Source organism: Conger conger, chromosome 9, assembly GCF_963514075.1.
Source record: "Conger conger chromosome 9, fConCon1.1, whole genome shotgun sequence".
Taxonomy (NCBI): domain Eukaryota; kingdom Metazoa; phylum Chordata; class Actinopteri; order Anguilliformes; family Congridae; genus Conger; species Conger conger.
In genome coordinates, this window is record NC_083768.1 from 46237270 (window position 1) to 46262401 (window position 25132).

Genomic DNA, 25132 nt, shown 5'->3' on the forward strand with positions numbered 1-25132 from the left:
TGCCAAAAGTCACACTCCGTGCGCAAGTTACTACAGTATAACTTCTGCTTAGTACACAACTGGCTTGTATTCCCAATTGGATTTTGGAAATCTGGTCCCAGATCTACAAGCAGGGAAATTTTACCCTGTACCTGTGTATCAAGGCACATCCAAAGTAATTTTTTTAAATAGCCCACATTTCATTTCTCTCCAGTCAATCACTAGAAGGCTAGATTGTTCACTCAGTATCACAAACTGGTCTGTTGTTACAATGAACAACCCAATGTAATCATTTAACAATCATAATCAAATGTTGTTGCTTTTATGCTGAGTTTAAATATCAATGTGCTGGTTGCATTAAACCTAAAAACAAACATAACAGGCCCTCTACTACAACCAGGCAAAGCTTAACCAACCTCCAGGATATAAATATGTACTTTGTGTTATTCTTCTATATGCTACTTTTTTGTATTTTAGAATAAGCTTTTGTACTGTATGTGGTGAGACGGTTTTTTAATTTATTGTGTGAATTAAATAGTTGTTTATTGACAAATTCAGTGTTGCACGACTACAAGTGTGCTCACACTGTAAACACTCATTCTCCACTCCACTCTTTCTCTATGTAGTTCTCCCAGTTAGTCCTCTAGCCCTTCAAATGTAAATAAGCCCCCACACTGCTGGACCTCACTGCTGCCTTAGACACGGTCTGTCACAACACACTGCTCACCCGGTTGGAAACACTCTTGGGTATCACTGGCACTCCACTCTCCTGGTTTAGGTCATATCTCACAGCTAGGGAACAGTTTGTCTCCATAGTTAATTTCAGGTCCCCCAGTTCACCCCTCTCACATGGTGTTCCCCAGGGTTCTGTCCTAGGTCCCCTGCTCTTCGTCATTTACATCCTCCCCCTTGGTGACATCTTACGTCAGTATGGTTTAAACTTTCACTGCTATGCTGACGACACACAGATTTATATTCACACTAAGCCCTCCCACACACTCCCTCCCTCCAATCTGGTCACTTGCCTCAATGCCATTAGCACCTGGATGACACAGAATTTTCTCAAACTTAACCATGACAAAACAGAAGCCATACTCATTGCCACACCAGCTGTATTGAAAAAACTCAAACTATCACATCTATCCATCCCTGGCTATTTCACTACCACTACCTCTGAAGTTAAAAACCTTGGTGTCATTATTGATTCTACCCTCTCATTTGACACTCACATAAAAAACATCACCAAAACAGCTTTCTTCCACCTCAAAAACATTTCCAAACTCCGCCCCTCACTTAACCCCACCGCTGCTGAGACTCTCATCCATGAATTCATAACCTCCAGACTTGATTATTGTAACGCCCTTCTCTTTGGTATCTCAGCAAAGAGATTAAACAGACTCCAATACATTCAAAATTCCGCTGCAAAAGTTCTCACCCGCACTAGGCCCTGGCAACACATCACTCCCATCCTCCATCAACTACACTGGCTCCCTGTGCAATACCGTATTCAATTCAAAATCATTCTACTTGTTTTCAAAGCCCAACATAATCTTGCACCCTCTTATCTTTCAAACCTCCTGACCCCATACCAACCAACCCGCACCCTACGCTCCACCAATACCCACCTCCTGCTCACCCCCACTGCACATCTCTGTTCTATGGGTAACTGACCCCTCCATCTCACTCTCGCCATGTCCCATCCTATTGTTGTTTGTTGTTTTATATACTTTATTTTATTTTGTATAGTGTCTTTTAATAAGTGTACAGTGTCTGTCCCTATATGTTGTTTTATGACTGCCACTTGCCACAACTGTACAGTGTCCTTGGGTGACGTGAAAGGCGCTTTAAATAAAATGTATTATTATTATTATTATTATTATTATTATTATTACCACACTCAAGAACAATGGGAATGATTTTCCATACATCAGAGCCATCGGGCATCCAGCCTTTCAGATGGAATTGCATCCTGGGATAGCTTATATACATGTGATAGTGACAGTATGTGAGAAATGGATCAATGGCACGTTGAACACATCGTTGATACTATCTTTGATATAAAACAATAGGGAGAGCAACTGTTAATGTATGCAGTCACAGAATGATGAAATGAAGACAGACAGAATGAGAAGAGTAAAAAGTATCACAATATAGCACTAAATTATTGTTTACAATTGAAGGTGTTTTCCATGTTTACTATACATTTATGAATTCATTTGTATTTAAACACTGCACATTCAAAATGAGTAAACCACTATCAAAATATTTCCATTTCCACCAATTTTCTAAAAGTGGATGTTGTGTTGAATTTGGTGTAATGACACATTGGATTTCTACATGTTGTTTAACTCATTATTTCTCAAATATTGCATTGTTGTTGCCATCATTGTTGTTAACATCATTATGATGTTAAGCTAAACTAATGCCAGTGTCTCGATAATCACTTTTTTTGTTGGAATCCTAACGTCGAAATCACAACAGCTCCACATCTAATGTTTGTAGTTGCCAAGTCAGGGTTTTTTTCAATCATTGTTAGATTTCTATGATGTGCAGTAGCTACCTAATCAATCTCCTAAATACAACCTGAAGTAGAGTCTGTTTTATATCACTGAACTTATTCAAGACTCAATTCAGTATTCAACAGTTTGCCCCTTTCACTTGCCAACTTCAATTATTTTACTGCTGTAACCCCATGATAGATGAAGGGAGGGTAGTTTGGGAGCAAACAAAAGAGTCACTTTTTGCCAAGCATTCATGGTCAAGATATTGTGGGATAGCTACCTGCCAAGAAGTAATTACCTATTGATGAAGGATATCAAAATTTGTGGGCACTCTCTGAAGTATTATTGTTATATCTCAATAGGGAGAGCAGTTATCAGTGTTTTGAAGTTACATGATAATGGGGGGGGGGGAGTCATGGCAAAATAATAAGCAAAGTGGAAGAATGGAAAAAGGTCCGGGTTTAAAGCTAAATTAGAGGTTTAATGTATTCTTTCATATTTCCATGAAATTATGGTTTAAAACACTATCCCAACCAAACCAATTAAATGTCAAAACAAGCACTGGACTAGGGACCACACAAATATAACAAATTCATACAATAGTTCCTGGTTTGTGAATATAATCTTTTATGAGAAATGCAAAATTTACAACAACAAAAAAGTTCTCAAACTGTGTTTTGCAACATTGAGACAATCATATCTCCAAAAATATTTCTCCCATTCTGTACTTTAATGTCCAATGAAATAAAGTGAATTTTCTGCAAATCATCTCTCAACTATTCTTTGGAAATTAATGATAAATTGCTGGCTAGGGGTATCATTTTATGCACCAATGGGGTACCGCCCCAGCATTTGTACTTTTCCAGGCACTTTTCTTACCTTTATTTCTGAGAGTTTACTTGGCTCAGATAATAAAATGAGCTAATTTACATATTTTGTTGGAATTTATCTTTTCAGATCCATACCTCATGATAACAGAAGTATGTACCTCTGAAATGACCTGGAAGACCCAAGATGCGTTTTCGGTGGAACATAAGCATAAACATTAAAGCGTCCTTTAAGCTATTTCAAGAATAATAGTTTTGGAACATTCGCTTTCAGAATCTGAAGGAAATTAGGCTAGTGTAGGTGCAGAAATCAGTGCTGTAATGCTGACCATCAGGTTTGGTGGTTGCTTACTTTCTATAAGAAGAAAATGTTCTTAATTGGAAAATGGTGACTTGCCTTACAGTATGAACAGACAGACAGACAAAGAATAAAGCTAGGTGATTACAGAACATTGAGAAGTAAAACAGTTGGGGAAACTCACCATAGTGTTGGTGGCTCAGACCCTTCCACTTCCAAGTAGTCGTATTTGTCCTCCATCTGGAAGTCTGTAAAAATGATGGAGATGGTGTCTCCGGGATCAGCAAGTATGGTCCACGTACAGTCCACACTATTGTAATATTCACTTGGGAAATTGGGGCTTGAAATGATGCCACTTGAACCCCTCAGAGTATCACCACATGTGTCCTCAGCTGTCAATCAAACACGGAAAGACTTCTGTTAGGAATCTGATTTCAGTTCTTCACAGATTATACAGTAAGAAAATAACAGCTGAATGCCTTTCAAATAGACTGTCATATGTATGTATACATATGCTATGTAGCCTTTTAGTCTTTTTTTTTGGTCTTCCAGTATATTTTCTGCGGCAGCACTACTGTTCATTGCAATATCTAACTGTGTACGCTGGATAAGAAATCTTAAGAAATCTTGCTCTGCTGCCTTTCCTTGATATTCACATGAACTCAAATTAAGCCTTTGGTCTTAAAAGTGCTTTCACTGCGGTTATCACTCAACCAATACAGGCTGTGCTGAATTAAAGGTCCCAGCTGCTTTTCCCAACAGATCTGTTCATGTCTTTCTTTTCAAGGGCTCCAATTGAATGTGAAAGTACAATCTTTGATTGCAGTTTCCGAAATTTTTGTTTTTGGACAATTAGTGTAATGTACAGATAAAGACACATGGTCCGGTCTGTGCATACATCATAAATTATATTCTTATAATTTATACATGAAGGCAAACATCTACATACATAGATACTTACAGGGACATAGCATGGTCATGTATGTAGATATGGTTTTACAAACACTTTATGATGAAGTCACATTTATTATATTCGTTATAAGTTATACATTTCTCAGGACAGACATAGGTACTTATACAGGCACTGTACACATATCCTGATACTCAAAAACATATTGCACATAACCATGCACCTGTCATCATACATCAACACACACACACACATATACTCACAAACACACACACTTTTTAATTTGTTTTTCAAATTTTGGTTCCATTGAATGATCCATTGAGATCCCTGATATGGGCCAACAATCACTGATTAAATATATGAAAATGTTAATTGATATACAATACATGATACAATGAAAGAACCATTCATGCATTCATCATCTAACCCGCTTATTCCGCTGGAGCCTATCTCTGCAGGCATTGGCTGAGAGGCAGGAATACACTCTGGACAGGTTGCCAATCCATCACAGGGCATGGAAAAACCAAAAATGTCAATAGACAATACGTACAGTATGCTGGTGATGTCAAAAGCCCTATTTGCACTGGACCTCATGTGATTTGTAAGAATCGCTGGATGTCATGTGATTTCAATCCTGTGCAAATCTGCACATGTAAATGTCTGTAATTTCAAAATTCCACCACAGCATCCCACTAAATTGGGGTTATATTTTTCTTTGATTTTTCTCACCTTTTTTCTGCATCTTTAACCTAATGGCATTCTCACTGATAACCGTTAGGTTACCCTGTAGCTGTTTTGCACGTTTCATGTGCCATTATTTCCTCACTAGCTCCAGCAAGTTTCAGACCTCCCTCCATCTTAGCTTCTTTGTTCTCCTTGAACACGCAGTCACCAGGCTGCATAACCACACACATGCAGAAGAACATACGACCAGATCCCCACATGCCTGCACGCACTCACGCACAATGCTAATATGCACACACATGCACACGCAAAACACACACACAGACATGCACACGCATGTTATTATATTTTTCCAAGGTTGTTTGTATTAATAATATTGAATGAAGTCAGCCTCTGCTAATTCATAGAACACCCAAAATCTTTTCTTAGCTAAATCATTTAATCTGGTATCAGCTTAATGTATTGTATTTTGATTTAGTTAGCATTAACTATTAATGTGTCATTTGAATAATAAGTAATATAAATATTCATTGAAATAGCCAATTTACCGTGTTACATTATATTTATGAGACTAATATCCTTCCTTGGATTATGCCACCATAGAAGGTTGGTATAACCGGCATGAGTAGTTGAGGTATATCCTGCATGTAATTAATGCCCGTATGAGGACTGTTGAGACATATTTAAATGATTTTTCTTCACCATTTTAGTAGAGGTATTTCTCCTACAATGGGAAAAGCCAAAGAACTGTCAATTCAATAGAGACAGATGGTAAACTGCAAGTTTGGTAATGGGTACAAAAATAACATACAACGGTTAAACATATCATTTAGCGCTGTAAGGGCAAGCGGTGGTTGCAAGCTTGCCAGGGAAGGGACGCAGGTACACGTTGTCCCCAAGGATGGAAGATGGTGAGGGAGGCTATAAAGATAGGATCACAGTCTAAGAATTGCAGAGATCGGTTGCATTGTGGGGTCATCAAGTCTCAAAAAGAATCATAAGATGGCACCTCCATACCAGTAAACTATTTGAAAGAGAGCCCATACTGAGCACAATAAACAAAAGCTAGCATCTGGAGTTGCCAAACGTAATTGGAATTATGACGGGAAGTCAGATGAGAGGTCAGGTGAGACCAAAATTGAATGTTTTGGCCGTACACACCATCAATATGTCAAAACAATAATAAATAAAAGGAGATGCACCTCATACCTACTGTCAAATATGGAGGTGGGTTATTGATGTTTTGGAGATATTTTGCTGCCAGTGATCCAGGGGCACTATTTATCATCAATGGCATAATTAATTCAGCAAAGTACTAGGACATCTTGGCAGACAATCTTGTTGACTCTGCTATGAAGCTGAGATTTGGCCATAGGTAGATTGTCCTCAAACAATTGTCACAATGACCCCAAACATACATCAAAATCCACACAGACATGGTTGAGTGATGTACAAACCCAACCAAAGGATATGGTAAAAAAAAAAAAACAACAACAGTATTTTCTATGCATATCGATCAACAAGTATTGTAAATGGTTCAAGCATCTTCCTCCATTTAAACAATTGTTCATGTCTCTGTGGGGCTCACATCTCAATTTAATGCTTTAAGTCAAGATGTGATGTGTCTGGTTATTAAAATTAAAAAAAACTCATGAACACAGTGAGGACACATGTGTGTCTTATGTGAAGTTTTCACACAGTGGTTTGGAGAATATATCTACATGCAGATGATCTGAGGAACACCTTTTCCCTGGACTTTATATTCTAAAAAACACGTAAAATTTTGTCAGTGTGGCCCAGGTGTTAATATTTAATAATTGTCCTCCCCTCTCTTCCATGCCAAAGACACAGATAATCCTGCAACTATTTGCAGAAATATTGTCGGGACAGGAATATAGCACAAAACCAAAAGATGAATACTCATTCATTTACAGAAAGAAATGCATGGTTTGTATGATAACACTTGCAGTGATGACTTGCACAGTGGAATGTACACTGGCCTTAAATCAACCAAAGATGTTTGCAACAAGATTCTCAACATACAGTGGTTTTGTATTTCATTTGTTCCTGCCACTGTGAGAAATCAGACGGGCACAATGTGACCATCTAATCCGAAGCTTTCTGAAATAGCAGTAGAGTGGCAGCTCAGTGTCCTTTTTCAAGGAGATGAGCTGAAAGTCGTTAGTAAATATCAAATGTTTGCCAGAGGGAATTTAACTACGAGGCAACATGTATTAACCACAGTAATCTAATGGCCCCTTTAGAGACAATGCCACAACAACAAAAACAACATATATAATGCTAAAAGATAGACTGAAATGTGGCTACCATAATCTATGCGATTGTGAAATGATAGTAGATAGCTAGATAAGAGGAATTAGCAGGGGTGCTGTGTGTTATATATGACCAGCCAGAGGGGGCAACCTGAGTACCCAAACATTGACAGTAACTTTGTCTTAATTCACATGCATTAGATGACACTGATTGACTGGTAAAATAGACAGTGCAGATAGCTCACAGGTGATCTCCTCTTGCCTGCCACAGACAATGAAAGGGTCAAATTTGCAATGGTTGGGAAATAAACCTGTGGTCACTGGAGATATTTTCAAACAGATGGGCGAAAGGATTAAGAGCGCTACTTAAAATGTGATAACAATGATTTAAAATATTTTATGTCTATTTTTTCTTTTTTTGTGCATGAAAAATCTATACGGTGAATCAAGAGGTGTACATTTCCCCAAATACAAATGACACTGCTGCACCCTACTGTCGGAACATTACAAGTATTTTTTCCTGGGTGGCGGCATTCTTGCCCTAAAACGTCAAATGAAACGCTTTGTAAGCTCCACCTCTACAACTGGATTACTGTGTGTAATATCTTACTCGCAAGACCCATTCTGTCATTGCCGCGGTATGACATTAGCTTTGTCTCCTTTTCTTGCTTGAGTTTTCCTTTTCCTAGCTTTGCTTCCTACCTGTTTGTATAATGGCGGCAGAAGACAAAGTGAGATGGTTAAAAGCCACCATCTTCAAAACGATATTGTAACATCTAATTTCCACTGCCTTGGCTATGGCTGGATTTGGCTGGAGTAGGCATTCACAGAATTGCTTTCATCTCATTTCACCATTTTACAAAATTGTGGCTACAATGAATGACACTATGCAGCTCCAGCTATTCAGAGAAATAAGATCATGAGTTCCAGTAACTATTCACAAAATGAAATGCTTCACAGTGATGTGACAATGTTTCTGCTTTTTGTCCTTTTTTCCTTCCGTGAATTAGGTAGAGGTGATATAAAAAATGAGTTCTGAACCATTGCTGGCTTTATTTCAAAGCACAACATGGTCCCTGCTTTCAGCATTGCTTCCTGTTAAGTGAATAGATTCTGTCCAGCAAAACACATTCTGTACAACAAAACACATTCTGTACATCTGGAGTTTGCAAAACCTAATTAGAATTATGACTGGAAGAGAAATTGAGCATTTTGGCCATATACACCATCAACATGTTTGGCAGCAAAAGAGGAATGCATACAAGCAGAAGCACTTCATACCTATTGTCAAATATGGAGGTGTGTCATTGATGTTTTGGGAATGTTTTGCCTCCAATGGTTCAGGAGCACTATTTAAAATGAATGGCACAATGAATTCAACAAAGTACAAGGAATATTGGCAGAAAATCTGCTCATCTCTCCTAGGAAGCTGAGACTTGGTGGTAGCTAGATCGTCCACTAGGATAATGACTTCAAACATACATCAAAATCCCATAAAAACATGTGGCTGAACTGAAAAGGGCGGTCGATAAGCACACAACAAGGGTATCAATGATTATGAAAAGTTCTGCATGGAGAAAACAATCCCTCAAAATGTGTTCTATAACTATATCACAAATTATAGGAAAAGACTACTGGCTGTCATCTTTGCCAGGGGTGCCACAATTAACCATTTTGCAGCCAGTAGACCAAATACTTTCTTCCAGGTAAAAATGCCCTCACCCTGCCTACTCACTTTTACAAACTGCCACGGAGATATATATATATATATATATATATATATATACACATATATACATATATACATATATACAGTGGGCTCCAAAATTATTGGCACCCCTGACTGGCAATGCACAAAAAATTAAGAATATGATTACTGAGATGATTACTACTCAAAATGCTGAACATGTGAAAAACATGTGAAAAAACAAAAAAATGGATTTCACCAAAATCAAGATTCAATTTTTTTGGCACCCCCGGTTTATTACTTGGTGCATCCACCTCACAGCAAGTTTAACAGCATGAAGGTTTTCCTATCAAGCCTGACAAGGTTAAGGAACACATTTGGTGGGATTTTAGACCATTCCTCTATACAGATCCTTGTAAGGCCCTTTTCTTTCTTGCATTTGGTCCAAAATACATTCCTCTATAATTATACTACACTCAATAAATACTCAATTCTCTGGTTGACAGCCATGGTTTAAATGCTCATCCGGGTAATTTTGTACATAGGTAAGGCACGGTCATCCGGGTACTTCGCCTCATTATGGTTCAAGCTCACAACAAGAAAACTTTCAACTGCTGCGTTCCATGTTCACTTGGAAGCTTGTATATGTAGATCTGTTATGGGAGCTCAGACCTTGTGGTGCCAGGCAGCTGACAAGAAGCTGTGAATAGCTTTGACACAGAGATACCTAATATACACTGTTCATTGGCCGTTAGCCGTTATTATGTATTCCTAAATTTTGGCTAACTTAGGTCAGAATTAGGAGTTTCCGAGGTATGTGAACTGTTAGTAACAGTTTCTTCCCAAAATCTATCGCAAAGGTTAAATATGCGGTAATAAATATCAATCGCTAAGGTTAAAGATCCAGTATTTTAATTGCAACACATTACATCTAGCTGAGTATTTTCATGGTCAGTGGTTCAGTCTTTATTATGTTTGTAAATATTACCTGACAGGCCCACGTTGATTAAAGTGAATGACACAGCTGAAAATATCTTTCTGCTTTTCTTATGTTTTTCATAGCTGAAAGTGATAGAAAACTCAGAACTCCAGTGTCCAGAAAGGAACTATATTTAGCTAAGTGGTGTGTTCTAGTGGTACTATTGTATGTGCAATAGTGCAGATAGCATAGAGATACTTGTCATGTCTTACATGGGAAGCACTAGGCCAGACAGAAGAGTGAAGAACTGAAATGCATTTGCTAAGTACCCTCTGTATCATTCTGCCTTCCTGTTAACAGTGTGTTGCATTAACGCCTCAACCTCCCATCCTGATGAACAACACAAGTGGGAGATGCGTAGGCCTACATCATGGTTTTAGTTTTATTTTATTGTATTTTAGTTGTAGCCATGGTAGAAGAGATATAAACCACTCTGCGCCTGTGCATATACAATAATTAATAACACTTCAGGGTGGTTAATACCCTGCCGTGTTGCACATTCTTGTATATGCACTGCATATCATGTACAATGTTTATATCATATGTAATGCCCCCTAAAAACAAAATGAACTATACGGGGCTGGCAAGCATTACTGTGTATGAAACTTTGATGCCGACCTGGATGTGTCTCAAATTGCACGCTCCTGTACTTCTTCGTGTTCTTATAAGCTTAACTAACAAGAGCACCAACAAGAACACATCATTTGAGATGCACTTGTACTATAACGTCATGCACGATAACGTTTCCAACATGTACTGTGCTTTGTTTCCTTGGTAACTCGCTCTAGCTACAGACACTGTTGGCTTTGTACAAACCTAAATAAAAACAAAGGTACACAAACTCGTCACATCCTGTGGCCACCACCACTGTCGTTGCTAGATATTTTTTCCAATTCTTCTTTGCTGTCAGCACTGAAAACACAATGACTAATGACTACATTGGAAAGGGGAATGTGCTCCGAAGCAGAATTCCATTTTCAGTCCTCCCAAGTACAACAAGAGAACTTTGGTGAATTTGATGTGTACTTGGCAGTTTTGTACATGAATTTGGGACGCATTCCTGGCTAATTGGGTTCAGGTGAAATATATTTAACCCTATCCAATCCGCCCCCTTGTGGTTGAGTCATCAATGTCACAAATTATTGTTGTGTTTATATTTATATCAAACAAAAAACTGCAACGTGATAAAACCGCAAAACGGCAATGCCAGTATCGAGAACAGCAGTTCAGATTCTCGTCAGCCTCTTACTTGCAATGCAGGGCAAAAAAACAGCAGGGTTGTAAATGCGCTTACGGTTTACAACCCTAACCTAGTGACAGACTAAGACAATAAAAGGCATATATATATCTGATTGTGAAGCTATTTCTAGATTTTCGAGAAAAGGACTATACCAAAGCAAAGTCTTAATCTACTTATTATTGTCGTGTAAATGCATTGCTCAGTCATGTCAGTACCAAACTAAGGTAAAACAAAGTATAACGTGTCATATTCAGGTGACGGACAGTTTAGGAATATTGCTGCGTTCGCATAGCAGAATTAATATACAGATGTGTGTAATTACAGGATTTGGACTTGCTATAGATGTAAACCTATAAAAATTGGCTAACAGGGCTCTGGATAACATAATTTTGAAATAAAATTCCATTTTAAATGTGATGCAGATTTGTTAGAAAGCATTAGGGTGAGCAATCCTTTGTGGAGAGCTTTTTGAACACTTGACATATATTGAGACCCTCATATACATGAATTAAACACACGAGAAGGTACTTTTTCTTTACATTTTGTATCAAAAAATTGGATAATAAGATTTTCTGATCATTCGTGTGTCTGGAGAAAAAGATATGCAGATGTTTTGTATTTGGAGAGATTTGGGGATACTTGAGGACATGGGAAAACTGAATACCCATCAATATCTTTACCATATTTTGTACCCAAGTTGACATCAAGTTTGTGCACAAATATAAAGTGGTTCTGGGTTGGTCCTTGTCTTAGGAATTTAGACATTCAGTGCTAACTATAAAAACATAAGGAGTTTTGTAATTTATTTGTATTTTAGCATAAGTTTTATGTATACTGTATGTACATGCGCTGACAAATTTGTTCTGTCTGAAATATCTGAATGGCACAAGCCTCTTCCTTTCTTTTATATTAGGTTTTTATTTTTCTGTATATATATTGCTGTAATTAAGTATAATCTTCAGTAAAAGCAGTGGACCATATTAATACCATTTATAGTTTGACACTAGTTTGACAAACTGGCAAGAAAGGGCAATTTTCCCTTGGTAGAATGTGTTGAAAGCAGTGACATTGCTCTATGCTCTTTGCTTATGTAATATTTCTTCTCACTGTTGAGGTACTCAGTAATTGCTACTTTCTGTACACAAATATGTTGACCAGAAAAATATAATTAAAGTAAAGATCTTTCGGCAAAATATAATTAATATCCTTAATTCCATTTAAAATTAACTTTTGACTTTCCAAATGCGGACTCATAAGTAAATAGTATAAAAATTTGGTCTTTAGACAGAAATAAAACTTCAGTGGAATAGAAGAAGCCCCTTCTCAGTATTAATTAATTGAAGTTGACATCTCACAAACATGCAAAAGCAGAAGCATGCATGGCACAAAGAAAAAACCCTTCAGAGTCATGCACAGCATTGGTGTGGTCCAGACACGCACACACACACACACACACACACCGCACAGCCTCTCTCTTTCATGACCTCAAAAAAAATCAATGATTGGGTATTCACCTCTGCATATGGGGACAGGGAAGTCCCACACAGCTGTATGGCCGGTGTTTGTGACGCAGGTGAGTTGTGGGTGCCCATCCAGGACATAGCCTGTCACACAGCTGTACCGGATCTTGTCCCCCACGTTGAAGCGTGTCCCATACAGGATGCCTTTTGGGGGAACTCCTGGATTTCCACAGGAACTGCTCTGCAACTCTGTGAGGATGGGGAACCATTACTGCCAATTATATTACCTTGCATTACATTACACTGATGCCGTTATCCACAAGGATAAGTATTACTCAAGCATAAAACCCAAACCCATCTCCGAATCAACGATAAATTAAGTGCAAACAACAGCAACATGAATGGAAAGTCTAATTTCCAAAATTCATTTTATTTATTTCAATTATTTTGATAATGGCCCTCTGTGACTGGCAAAACATTGACACGTTGTCATTTAATTGATGTGACAGCAGTTAAAATGATAGTTACAGTAGGCCTAAATGCACAAATTATGCATAGACTGCATTTGTAAACTCTGTTTGACCCCTAAAGTCTCGCCAGGGCTGGGCCAGTGTGTTGTTTTTTTCACAGTGCAATTTTACAAAGTTCACTGAATGCAAAGATCAGTGTTCTACATCGATACATGACTATTTAAAAAAAGAAAGAAATAATACGTTTTTAAACAAGAGTAATAAGAGTTTAAACTCCAATTCCAGAGAATTTTGGATGATACAGGTTGGACAGACACCTTCACTGTTACCAATGATGTACTTAAGTCCTTTTTTTGGCAGTATGTGTACTTTATTAAAGTATTTTAATTATTTGAGACTTACTGCTTACTTGCACTTATTTCCACTCGGCCACATTTCAAAGTAAAATATCCTATACTACTTTGAGGGGCATGTGTCATTACTCGTTACTCTGAAGTGTGGAAAAAATTTGTTATCTACAATAAAGAAATCCCAACAAATAATGATTCTTTCACTAGTTAGCTAACGTTAATGCATTAAAGCCACTTCATTCATAAGTCCATAATACAATGTATTTGGAACTAGTAGTGTTATAGAAACGTGGATGTTGTTAACAGTAGGCCATCAGTCCAAACATTAACTTAAAGTTCAGTAAACAAATGTCTGTTAAACATACAAGTCTGCTAGCCAACGTTATCCATTGATATTCGCTTCTAAACCGGACAGGGATTTAACGTTACAAGCAATATAGTGTAAGTTGCTAACTTCTTGTGGAGGCATTGAACAATGCCAGTGTTAATGCGGTAAGCTAAGTGCTGCAGTGGAAGATATACAGAGCTGCCATTAGCTACAAGCTTAAATTCTCCCTATGTTTAATGAATGAGCATAACATTTCTGGGAGGCATTTTGTTTCTCACTTCATGTTACACTTTGTATGGGCAGCTAACTATTTTAGCTAGCTTTATCTAGCCTTGGTAGCTAGTGGAAGATAAACTGCCAATGAAACAGCTTATTATTCTTGCTTTAGTTTTGACGCCTTGGTTTTAGTGTGTAAATAATGTGTAACTTATATAACATCATTGTCCGGTTGTCCTCAATATAAAAAATAGTTAATTTTCATGTGAATTTTTATGTTATATTTTTTTCTTTAATTTGATGAACAGTTCATACACAGTCATTCATAGCTTGGCAGCATATGTTCCTATGTTATGTTCTTCCCTGGTGTTATTTTGTCATAAAAATATATCCCTAGAAGAGGGGCAGCAGTGCCCTTTTTCATGAGGAGCTTGACTTATTATAGATCTGAAAGGTCTGTTTCCTGAAGTAAATACAGTATCACCGAATACAGATATCAATATCATATCAGCAATTGCTTATACAATACAATTGTTTTATACAACACAACCAATAAACTGAAATTCAGCCTACACCCTCATATAAACAATAAAACAGATTATGCTTGTTAAACAGTCGTGTTGTGTGGCAGCAACAGTGTGAGTGCATGATCTAGCTTTCTCATGAATATCAGGCTATGAAATGTATTTTAAATGACATTGGGTGCGCCTTGATACAGTCGTGTGAAGTTGCATTGAAATTGATCTAGGATCAGATTTTCCGGCCAGTTGTAACTTACAATGGGTTTGTTTCGCAAAAACGATTTAGCGAGAATTTTCACTCGCAAATCGCAATATCTTATCAAAACGCATTTCATGGGTGTCTCGGTGGCACAGCCTGTAGAGCACTGACCGCATGCTCATTGCGAGCCGCGTTGTCTTTCCCTCTCTCACGCTCCCATTCTTCCTGTCTCTCTGTACTATACTGTCCAATAAAGATGAAAAAACCCAAAAAAATCTAAAAAAAACCCCCCAAAAAAACGCATTTCATGAAAATGCATCCCTTGCGAATCGCAAATGAAACTGTGACGCCTACAGACATCTTGCAGAACTGATGTTTTCCTTGCAAATACAGCATTTCTTCTGTGATGAAGAGCTGAAACAGAGGCAGGTTCCAGAATAGTCTTCTGTGATCACGCCAATTATTGAAATAATTGAACCATATAGATGATGTTTATGCAACCTTCTTGACAGAAATCTTAAATCAGTCACCAAGAGAAGCATGACCTTATCTTGTTTCAAGTGTCCCCTACTTTTTGTAAGTATATGCTGCTTATACCTACTTCAAGTTTATTTTTAAAGTAGGGATATACATTTTCACATGTTTAAGTAGGCTAATTCACAAAACTAATTTGGCCCATTAATGGCTACCTACAGTGAAGTAGAAAAAAGAAAAGAAAATGCACTTTAAATAGCCTCTACTCTCTGGGATTTACTTCAGAATAACTGACAGCTGACAGTTCCGTGTCACCGTCAGCTTTCTTGGGCTTGTCAGGCAAAGCAATTGAATAAGCAAGCCTTCCGTCCAGATAAAGCAACAACGTATTGTGAATACTGATTTCAGGTGTCAGAAGTCCTTGGTGCAACTGATACAAATGACAAATTCCCATCATCAAGGCACCAACTGGGAACGAACACTTTTAGAAATGGGTAAGCTTCCACACTGTAAACATTGGCCAACAGGTTGAATGTAATGCCAGTTACAGAGTAATCTAATCTGGGAGCACAAACAGGTGCACTTGGAGTAACTGTAAAAAAGGTCGAAACATTTTGACTGACAACTGCGCCTTTCCCCCTGACAACCGCTAATAAAACGTGAGCAATGCAAGGAAAGCAAGTCATTTTAAAAGATGACAGCCTACATTTCAATGTAAGCTCTGATTGAAAATACAGGTCTTTTATGACGATTTTTGCATGTCCCTTCATTATTCTGTGACCTCTGTAAATTAACAGTTGCTCTCCCTATTGTTTAATATCAAATAGTGTATAAACAATGCTACGATCTCACTACTGAGCCCTGACTGCTGATGGGTGTGAATTAATTTCCATTATTCTTTGAAGTGGGGAAAGGGGGGAGAGTTTACAATGCCAGTAAAATCATCAGTCTTTACAGTAGTTTATTAACTAACATTAGCTGATTAAAAGTTTTAGGCTACCTATCGTTTTGTATGTATGTTTGTATGTTTGTGCGTTTGTAATTGTAGCTGCCAAATCCATATTTATTTTATTTAGATATTATTGTATTTAATACATTTTACACATGATGCATGTTGATGTAATTAGTTCTAGTCTAGCTGTTAAAAATGTGCACTATTTACATGACATTGTAGCGTACTATTTGAAGTTGATTCAATATTGAGTAATTTGTGCATGACGGAGCACTTCAGCCATTAACACCCCTGAGTCTGTTGGGAGGGGGTTGTGTGAAGACATGTCCTTTTCAGGCTTCATACTGACAAAGGACAAAACAACTGCCTATAAAACCTAAAATCTAAACATAGGCTACTTTAAATTATGTCCCCTACCCTACCACAAATGTGTGTTTTTCAGACATGAGCAGTTTTGTGAAAGTGATATTTATGTTCGACTGCTTCTGCAAGTTGAATTGTTGTTGACTAAAATTGCTATTCAATCTGCCTCAGTAAATTGGGTAGCCTATTGTCCAATTTCAATTATGTTGAAGAAAGTAATTTTGATTCCGTATGGTAAACCCACCTCTAGATTTAACTGAAGGGAAAGCTATCTTCAGTTGTGCTTACCACATGGTTTACACAATCATTATAAATGCAGAGGCGTGAGAAAGCTAAAAAAGCTAAAAAAAAAAAAAAGCTGGGGAAATATTAGTTGTGATACAAATGATATCTTCAAACCAGAACTATGCAATCCTCTATATGTAGCAAGTCACCCCGAAATGCAACGCGGCTGCCCCCTGCTGTTGGAACCTCGCAAGTATTGTTTCCTGGCCAGTGGCATTCTTGCCACGGAAGCGGAACACCAAATGAACCCGGACACCGCAGTAGGTTCTGTTTTATATCCCTCAACTTAGTCAAGACTCAACTCAATCAACTCAGCATTCAATAGTTTATCCAATTCACTTATCAACTTAAATTATTTTACTGCTGTAATCCCATGATAGATAGAGAGACGGTAGTTTGGGAGCAAACGAAAGAGTCACTTTTCGCCAAGCATTCATATGCAAGGTATTGTGGGTTAGCTACCTGACAATAAATAATTACCTGTTGATGAGGGCTATCAAAATTTGTGGGCACTCTCTGAAGTATTATTGTTATATCTCAATAGGGAGAGCAGTTATCAGTGTTTTGAAGTTACATGATAATGGGGGGAGTCATGACAAAATAATAAGGAAGGTGGGAGTATGAAAAAGGTTCATGGTTTAGGTTTAGAGGTTAAACCTGAGATTCCTTCTTCTTCATATTTTCACAAAATTATGGTTTAAAACACTATCCCAATCAAACCAATTAAAATGAGCAATTACTGGTTTAGGGACTAAGCAAATATGGCAATTAAATAATACTAGAGTTTCTGGCTTGTTTTTTGATGAGAAAATGTGAAACTCACAACAAAATTATTAAAGGCAGTTTTCTCAAAACTGTGTTTTGCACAAATGCAACAGTGAAACAATCATATCTCCAGAAGTGTACTTTAATGTGCAATGAAAAACTGAAAAAATCCAATTTTGAAACATGCATCTGAAGCATGGACCCAGTCAAATCTGAACAGACAAATATACAATAATAGAGGAAATCAGGAAGGGAGCAAATACTTTTTGGTGGTACCATACTCAGTGGCTATTTTATTACGCATCTATATAGACAGCAACACATTTTTTGTCATTTGGCAATACTTGTTGTTTATTCTTTGCCAGAAAATCTCTTACCTTCGTAATATGTCTTAAATCCATGCGCACTCACAGCAAAGTCACTGGTGAGGCGCAGTGAAAAGACTGATCCTGTGCTCGTGACAGGCGGAGGGATTTGGAATCCTGTTAACCTATGAAAAAACAAGACAAAAAGCACAAGACAATTCAGAATGTCAAGATATCTTTTCTCCATGAATCACTTGTGGACCCAACATCTAATGTAGTAGCTGACTAAAAGATCATAGATATAAGGACATACCTAATTTAGCTATAACTAATGGCATTTTTTTTCTTTCATTGGTAAGTTGTGAAAATCCTGCAAAGGTCTGCTGACACTCTCAGGTGAAGTCGCTTTCCACCGTCAATGGAAGAAGAGTTTTTCAGTCACTTCATTTCTGCTGCATATTAATAAATTGCCTGCTTTTCACCACCCCAGGCTACAACGTTTTTTATTTTCTTTTTTATTTGGCCTGGTGTCTATTTCTGGGCTGCCAAAGGAGATTAAGTGAAATGTAGTATATTAAATGCCATCTTATCATTTTATGAAGTGGTGTTATGAATAGTTTTGAGACATTTAATATTTACATTAAGACATTTGTTAAAAGGCTCACCACTGCAATGGTACAAAGCATGTTGTTAATCACATTGGCAAATTCAGCGTTGAAGGACCATACTGTTAATTCACTGATACGCCAAAAAAACTGAATATAAACACACCATGAATGTCAGCCATATCATAAAACGAACATGAACACAATTTTAGAAGCTGTTCTTTTTTACATATTGCGATAGGTAACTTGCATACACTTTATTTTAAATATAAAATGAACAGTAAATCAACTCCCGTAGTCCTGTAGTCATGGAACAAAGACAACTGACTAAAGAAAAGAAAGATTTCAATGCCTTCCCTTTGAAAACATATGCCAAAAGTCTTTAAAATCAGTTGGACTTATGACTAATGATGACTTTCAAATCAAAAGTTAATACCAATATGCTTTCAATTGATGACTTTAATAAGCAATCATCAATGATCTGTACAGTACCATCGTTCACAAAGGGAATGCAGTTCTTAACCTTTTAAGTTAACTCCTGCTCATGGCACATTATTGGAACATTAGGTGATTTGAATAAATATTCCCACTCCTAAAAAAGCTTTGAATACTGTAACCCCCGCCCCCTGCCCATAGCCCCCCCCTTTCTTCAGTATAAGCATTCTAACAGTATGCACTATTCCTGCATACATGAGGAACATTTATTGTGATGTTCACTGAGAACTGTACCTTGCCACTACACATTCTAAATTTGCTAAAAATTCAACAAAAAGTACAGCAGCAAGATACAGTTCTCAGCGAACATCTCAATAAATTTACACAGTACCGTTGCTCCGATGCTGTGGACACGATTGGACTAACCGATGCCCCAGCTGCGAATAATGCAGTTCACCAACTCAAAGTAAAAACCCTTCTGTTCATATCATGCCTCACCAGATGCATCACTTGCAGAAGCATATTTTGTTATCAAAACCAACATTCCATCAGGATGATACAGTCTCTCAAAAGCATTCTCCTCCCTTTGCAATCTGGTGCATTGGAGTTCCAGTTTCAACTGAAGCAGCTATTTATATGGATCCTTCTGTTCACAGAAAGGTTTGATGCATTCAGTAATGAATGAAGTTAATGTGTACATCATCACACTTCCTTCACAAGACCTACAATCTTTGGGGCTGAAGAGATTTTCAAACGGTAGCTTCCTTTGTTTTTCTAAATTGTATTATATTATAAAACAGGGAGGACAAGTCTGGCAATCTGATTGGTTAATTGCAGTGATAAAATAACAATATACCACTGCTATGACTTCTAATGCTTGTTTACTGTTCTATTTCAATTATCACTCTGTGGCGAAGCTGTCATTCAAGTCAAAATGAAAAACTGTTGCATGCAAGTCGATGCACGTCAATCACCTTGCAACAATGTTGCCCAGGACTTGCAACACAGTGCAACAGACTGCCTCCGCGTCCACATGATTCAGAAACGGGTCATCAGATGCGGGTCTTGATTTGTGAGAGCGATTTGTGTCTGTAAGCGGGCAGAAGTGCAAGTTCTCTCAGGTGACCAAAATCGGAGAAAGCAGAGCAGTGTTCACCACACCGAACAATGCGTCTTCTCCAAATAACAAAATGAGTAGACCTTCGCAACATGATCCCACTGATGTTGGACAGTTTTTCAGTGTTTGCACAATGTACAAATAAAACTCATAAAGGCATAAACTATTGTTTGCTCACTCACGGTAGCTTGCAAGCCAACTAGCTAGCTAGCAAGTTTGGCAGAATAACGTACGTTAGAGTTTACTAATGTTGCACAGCAACGGCCTGGCACTATCTGGAGTAGCAGGGAACAATTTTCTTGTAAATTATTTTTAGAATGATATGGTTATTAAAAAACACTTTTAATAGGATACCTTCATATTTGGTAACCGTTTTATAAAAGCAATAACTAACTCCAGGACCTAGTATATTGTAATTTTATCGCAACTGTGACCCTCCAATGTGTGTCGGGCTGAATAACGGGCCTTAGCTGTGATAAAATTACATTATACCATGTCCTGTACTATTGCCTGAGTTATTGCATAATTATACCTGTTATCACTGCAACAGATAATGCTTTGGCAAACATCAGAATTATATGTAAAACATATTTTGTTTCCAGAATCAAACTAAGAAGGTAGTTTACACAATTAGACTAGATATTATATAAATTGATGGGGAAATGTTCTGTTAAATTCATAAGTAAGCCATACGTGTTTGGCTTACTTACATAAATTATTAAATGACTGGCTAACACATAGTACTGTATATTCCACTGTGAAGATGGGTACTTTGTATCCAGCATAAGTCAGGGATGGAAAACTGTTTCAAACAATTCCTTCCCACGAACTACTGGACATGTTCACTAGTCCAGGTACCGATGCAGTCAAAACAAATGTGCAAAGAAATAACCCATCACCAACTGAACATGAGGGCCTCTGCTGCCTGCCCCAGTGGAGGAGAGTTATGTTAACTTTTATTGAGATGTTAGCCAGGGACCACTTCTTTTGGGGGTTCATTGGCTTCCAGTGTTTCCTACAGGATTTTAGAAACCTGCGGTGATGGGACTTTGAACCATATAGGGATACTCAAACCACCCTGTCGGGCACGAACACTCATTCCAGTCAAAGTCAGTTAGATCACATTTCTTCCCCATTCTGACATTTGGTCTGAAAAAAGAGGTCAAGAGGTTCAGCCATTTATGTATTTAATGGATGCCACGTGATTATCTGATTAAATATTTGCATTAACAAGCTGGTGTACAGGTCTACCTAATAAAGTGATCACTGAGTATATGAGACTTCACCACATGGGTAATCTGAGATTTAAACTAGATTCAAAAATAATACATTTGTGGTCTGGGATACCTGCCTCCTCAATGTTAATAGAGTCAAATTTTTGGCCCATAGTTATATCTAGATCAAGAGTGTGGCCTTAACATGCATATTACAATAAAATAACAACAACTTTATCAATCTGACAGAAAACTACCTTGTGGTTTGAGAGAACATTAAATATTATACATACAGTACAACTATCAACATTAATGCTGATCATTGGATAAAAATGAATAGAACAGTAATGCATATGTTATCCATTTGGGATAGATTTAAAGGCACTAAGGGTCAGCAGGATACACTGTTTACAAAGTGCCTTGTAGAAACGCTCTCTAAACTTTGTACACATGTGGACAGGACATGTTACCCTTTCAAATGTGCACTGTAAACTAAGAATTACAACATGTTTTAATTATTTTGCAAGGATTTTGTACAGTCCACAGTCTATATAAAGATTATGCAAATTAAATATTTGAAGCAATGAAATTAACTGGTAGACGAGTCTTCTGCAGTTTCAGGCATTACGCATGTGTATCTAATGTGCACACCTGGAGTTATAAAGCTTTCAACAGAACGGTGCAAAAGAGATGAAAATTGGCCCATTTGTACTTATGCGCGTTGAAGTGATTATCCTCAATTTTTCAGTTTTGGGGGATCTGTGGTGACTGGTCGTCACAAAAGCTTGTTTTCACACTCCAAATACCGCAGTTCCATTCGTAGAAGATAATCTAGCGGTAGTGTATTTCGGAAAAAGAAGACTGTCGACAACTAACAATGTACGCGGTAATATTGAGCAACAAATCAAACCTAATTTTAAAGATGCTTTTGGGATTTCAGGCTTGCTTTTCTCATTTGGCATACACGTTCCTGTGTGTGCATCATCACATTTGAATACAAGGCAGGACTGCCTAGAGCAACATCTCAAACCTCATTTTAAAGATGCCTTTTCAATTTTAGGCACATGCTCTTCTGCATTCGGCATGCAATTCCTCAGCATGCGTCATCACATTTCAATACTTGGCAGGATTGTCACAGCTGACACCACCAGCTGAAAATAGCATACAGAGGAATGATTACAGAATTCAAAAGGTATTGAATCGATATTGCTACAAAAATGGCATCATGAACAGGTATCAAATCTGGCATTTTTTAATATGAAACAATTAAGGACGGACACGTTTAATGGATACATATTTCATCATTTCTTTCTGCCTTTCCGAATCTAACCTTTTTCCCCGTGGAAGACAATGTAGCTCTTTAAAGCCCTGCAACTTGTGGATGCTCTGAGATTGATACGTGCTCCAGTCAGACATATGACAGATGGATGTATTGACGCATACCGTCTTTCCCCAAGGTATTGCAGGAATAAATTTACCCGCATAAATATTTATGATTGCCACCCATCTTCAATTTCCCTGAAACCACTATCAAACAGTACGGCAAACAAGAAGGAGAGACTGTAAATGTGTCAAACAGAGAAGGTGCAGCGTTCAAGGAAACGGTGATAAAACGCAGCGAGAATCCATTGCAAAGAAAGTGTTTGTAACTAAGCCTGTCTCTGTGCCTCTCCTGCATATTTCAATGTGTTCACTTGTTCATTAAGCCGTTCAAAGGTTCTTTGAGAATATGGTCTGTGTGCTTAATTCCATTCCGTGTTAATAGCTGTGAAAGACAAAACAAGGCATGCAAAGCCAGGTATCCTGGGAGCATCTATTCCCTTAGCATGGCCCTAAATACATTCCAGGCACATTCTTTATTAATGAGCCGAACCTCTAGAAGATCAGCAATGCCATTCCATGAATACAAAAAAAGGGATAAAATAAATAAATAAAAGCCTCGTCAAATTTCTCCCGCTAGTAAACGAAGTGATTAGGGCAAGAGGTGACGTATGTTTTAGCGGTAATGGGTCCGAGTGGTGAAACGAACGCTCTAAAAACGGCGGAGAAAATGGTCGCCTTGTTGACACGCATAAATAACGGAGCCGTGCCACAGACGGTGAAACACGAGACCGCGGAGAGGCCCGAGGGTGTTCTCCGTCCATCACGACGCCGATCGCATGGCTCCTCACTCCACCCCTCCCCTGCCTACAGGTGTCTGCAGGCCCCCCTGTGCCAGGCTGCGGGGATCAGGGGAAGAGGGGCCGAATCAGTCATACAGGTGTTATCGGTCACTCGCAGGAAGGAGCAGCCATGTCACCGCTGGCTACCTCCAGCGGCTCAACATGTTCTAATGACACCCTGAGGGGATTATGTGCCTCGCCACAGGCCGGTCCAGCGGAATTACAACACAGCACAGGAACACATGCCCACAAATAAGCCTCTGGCTGCACTGCCAGAACATTGTGTACCATTTCCAACCTCCAGTTTTGTTAACTCAGTTTCATATTTGTGTGTGAGGTTTCTACTTAATTCTACTTAAACATAGTTTTGAAATGATTTTGCTGGGAATTTACTTCCAATTATTATTATCCATATCTTTTTTTATTCAAATTTATTCAAATGTGAAGCCTGGGCCTGTTCAGTTTGATTATTGATTTAACATTCCAGGTAATAATATATTATGGGTTTCTTTGAAGGACAACTCCAGGCTAAAACACTTTGTTAGAAAATGTGTAGCAGCAGTGTGAAATTCATTCCAGGGTTTATTATCTGATATCCGTAATATAATTTACTTCATCACGATTAAAATTTGTAATCGCTAATCTGTCAGGCTTCTTCTGGATCTGCTCCAGTGTTATTTTCCTTGGTTACCCAGAAGTAGGCAACCCCCCATTGTAAGAATGTTAGCTAAAAGCAAAGTCAGAGATTGTGGCCACACCCCCAATTCCCTGCAAAGCCACACAGTTGAATTCTGAACTATTGAGGCTGCTAGCACGGCATAAATTTGTACGTCCTCTCGATAAATGATTGATTTTTCTCAGAAAGAGTATGGCAGAAAGTTGATGAGCAGGGATTCAAAGTAAATGGACTGAAATTATTATCCGATACAGCTGGTGCGACAGCAAGTTGATGACACATTCTCCAATTAAACTCCATTGTGCCTGCTGTGGCAATATTACCGTGACATCACGTTGTCTTTAATTCAACAATGAAAAACTGAAATACGACACAAAATAGGAAAATAGGACCTTGGTTGTGTTTAAGAACATACAAATTCTAATAATGCTAGAGTGTTCCTTTAAGCATTTACTTTTTCATAGAATTGAAAGAGTTTTGTGTTATACAAGTACTCCTTCCTTTTTCCAACCTATCCCTTCCTTCCTTGTGCAACATCTGGCCCCTGTTCCCTCAAATAACGTCCTTCCCATGGTGAGCAAAACGAGAAAAGAAAAAAGAGAAAAAATATGTATGTGTAAATAGATAAAAGGGAATTTGACATATCAAAGGGAAGACAGATAAAAAGGATCTGAAGGTGTATCTTCAGGACAACTGCAGTCCATGACACAGAAGTGTTACACCATCCAGATTTTAAACAAAATACTTAATTCTCATTTTCAAAGAATCTACACAGAACAGTTTTGACAGCTTTTCTTGATCTATACACTCACAAATAGTTTCAAATGCTGAACATACCCTCACCCATTCCTACATGC

The 25132-nt window shown here is 38.0% G+C and overlaps 1 protein-coding gene across 1 annotated transcript in view; it reads right to left on the reverse strand.

Annotated features, from left to right (window-relative positions):
* csmd3b (CUB and Sushi multiple domains 3b) overlaps positions 1-25132 on the reverse strand; it is a 268124-nt gene that overhangs the window by 176942 nt on the left and 66050 nt on the right. The window contains exons 3-5 of the mRNA XM_061256027.1: positions 18139-18251; positions 12893-13087; positions 3790-3997 (exon numbers count right to left, since the gene is read on the reverse strand). Coding sequence (XP_061112011.1) covers positions 3790-3997; positions 12893-13087; positions 18139-18251 — 516 coding nt within the window. The remainder of the gene's footprint in view (positions 1-3789; positions 3998-12892; positions 13088-18138; positions 18252-25132) is intronic.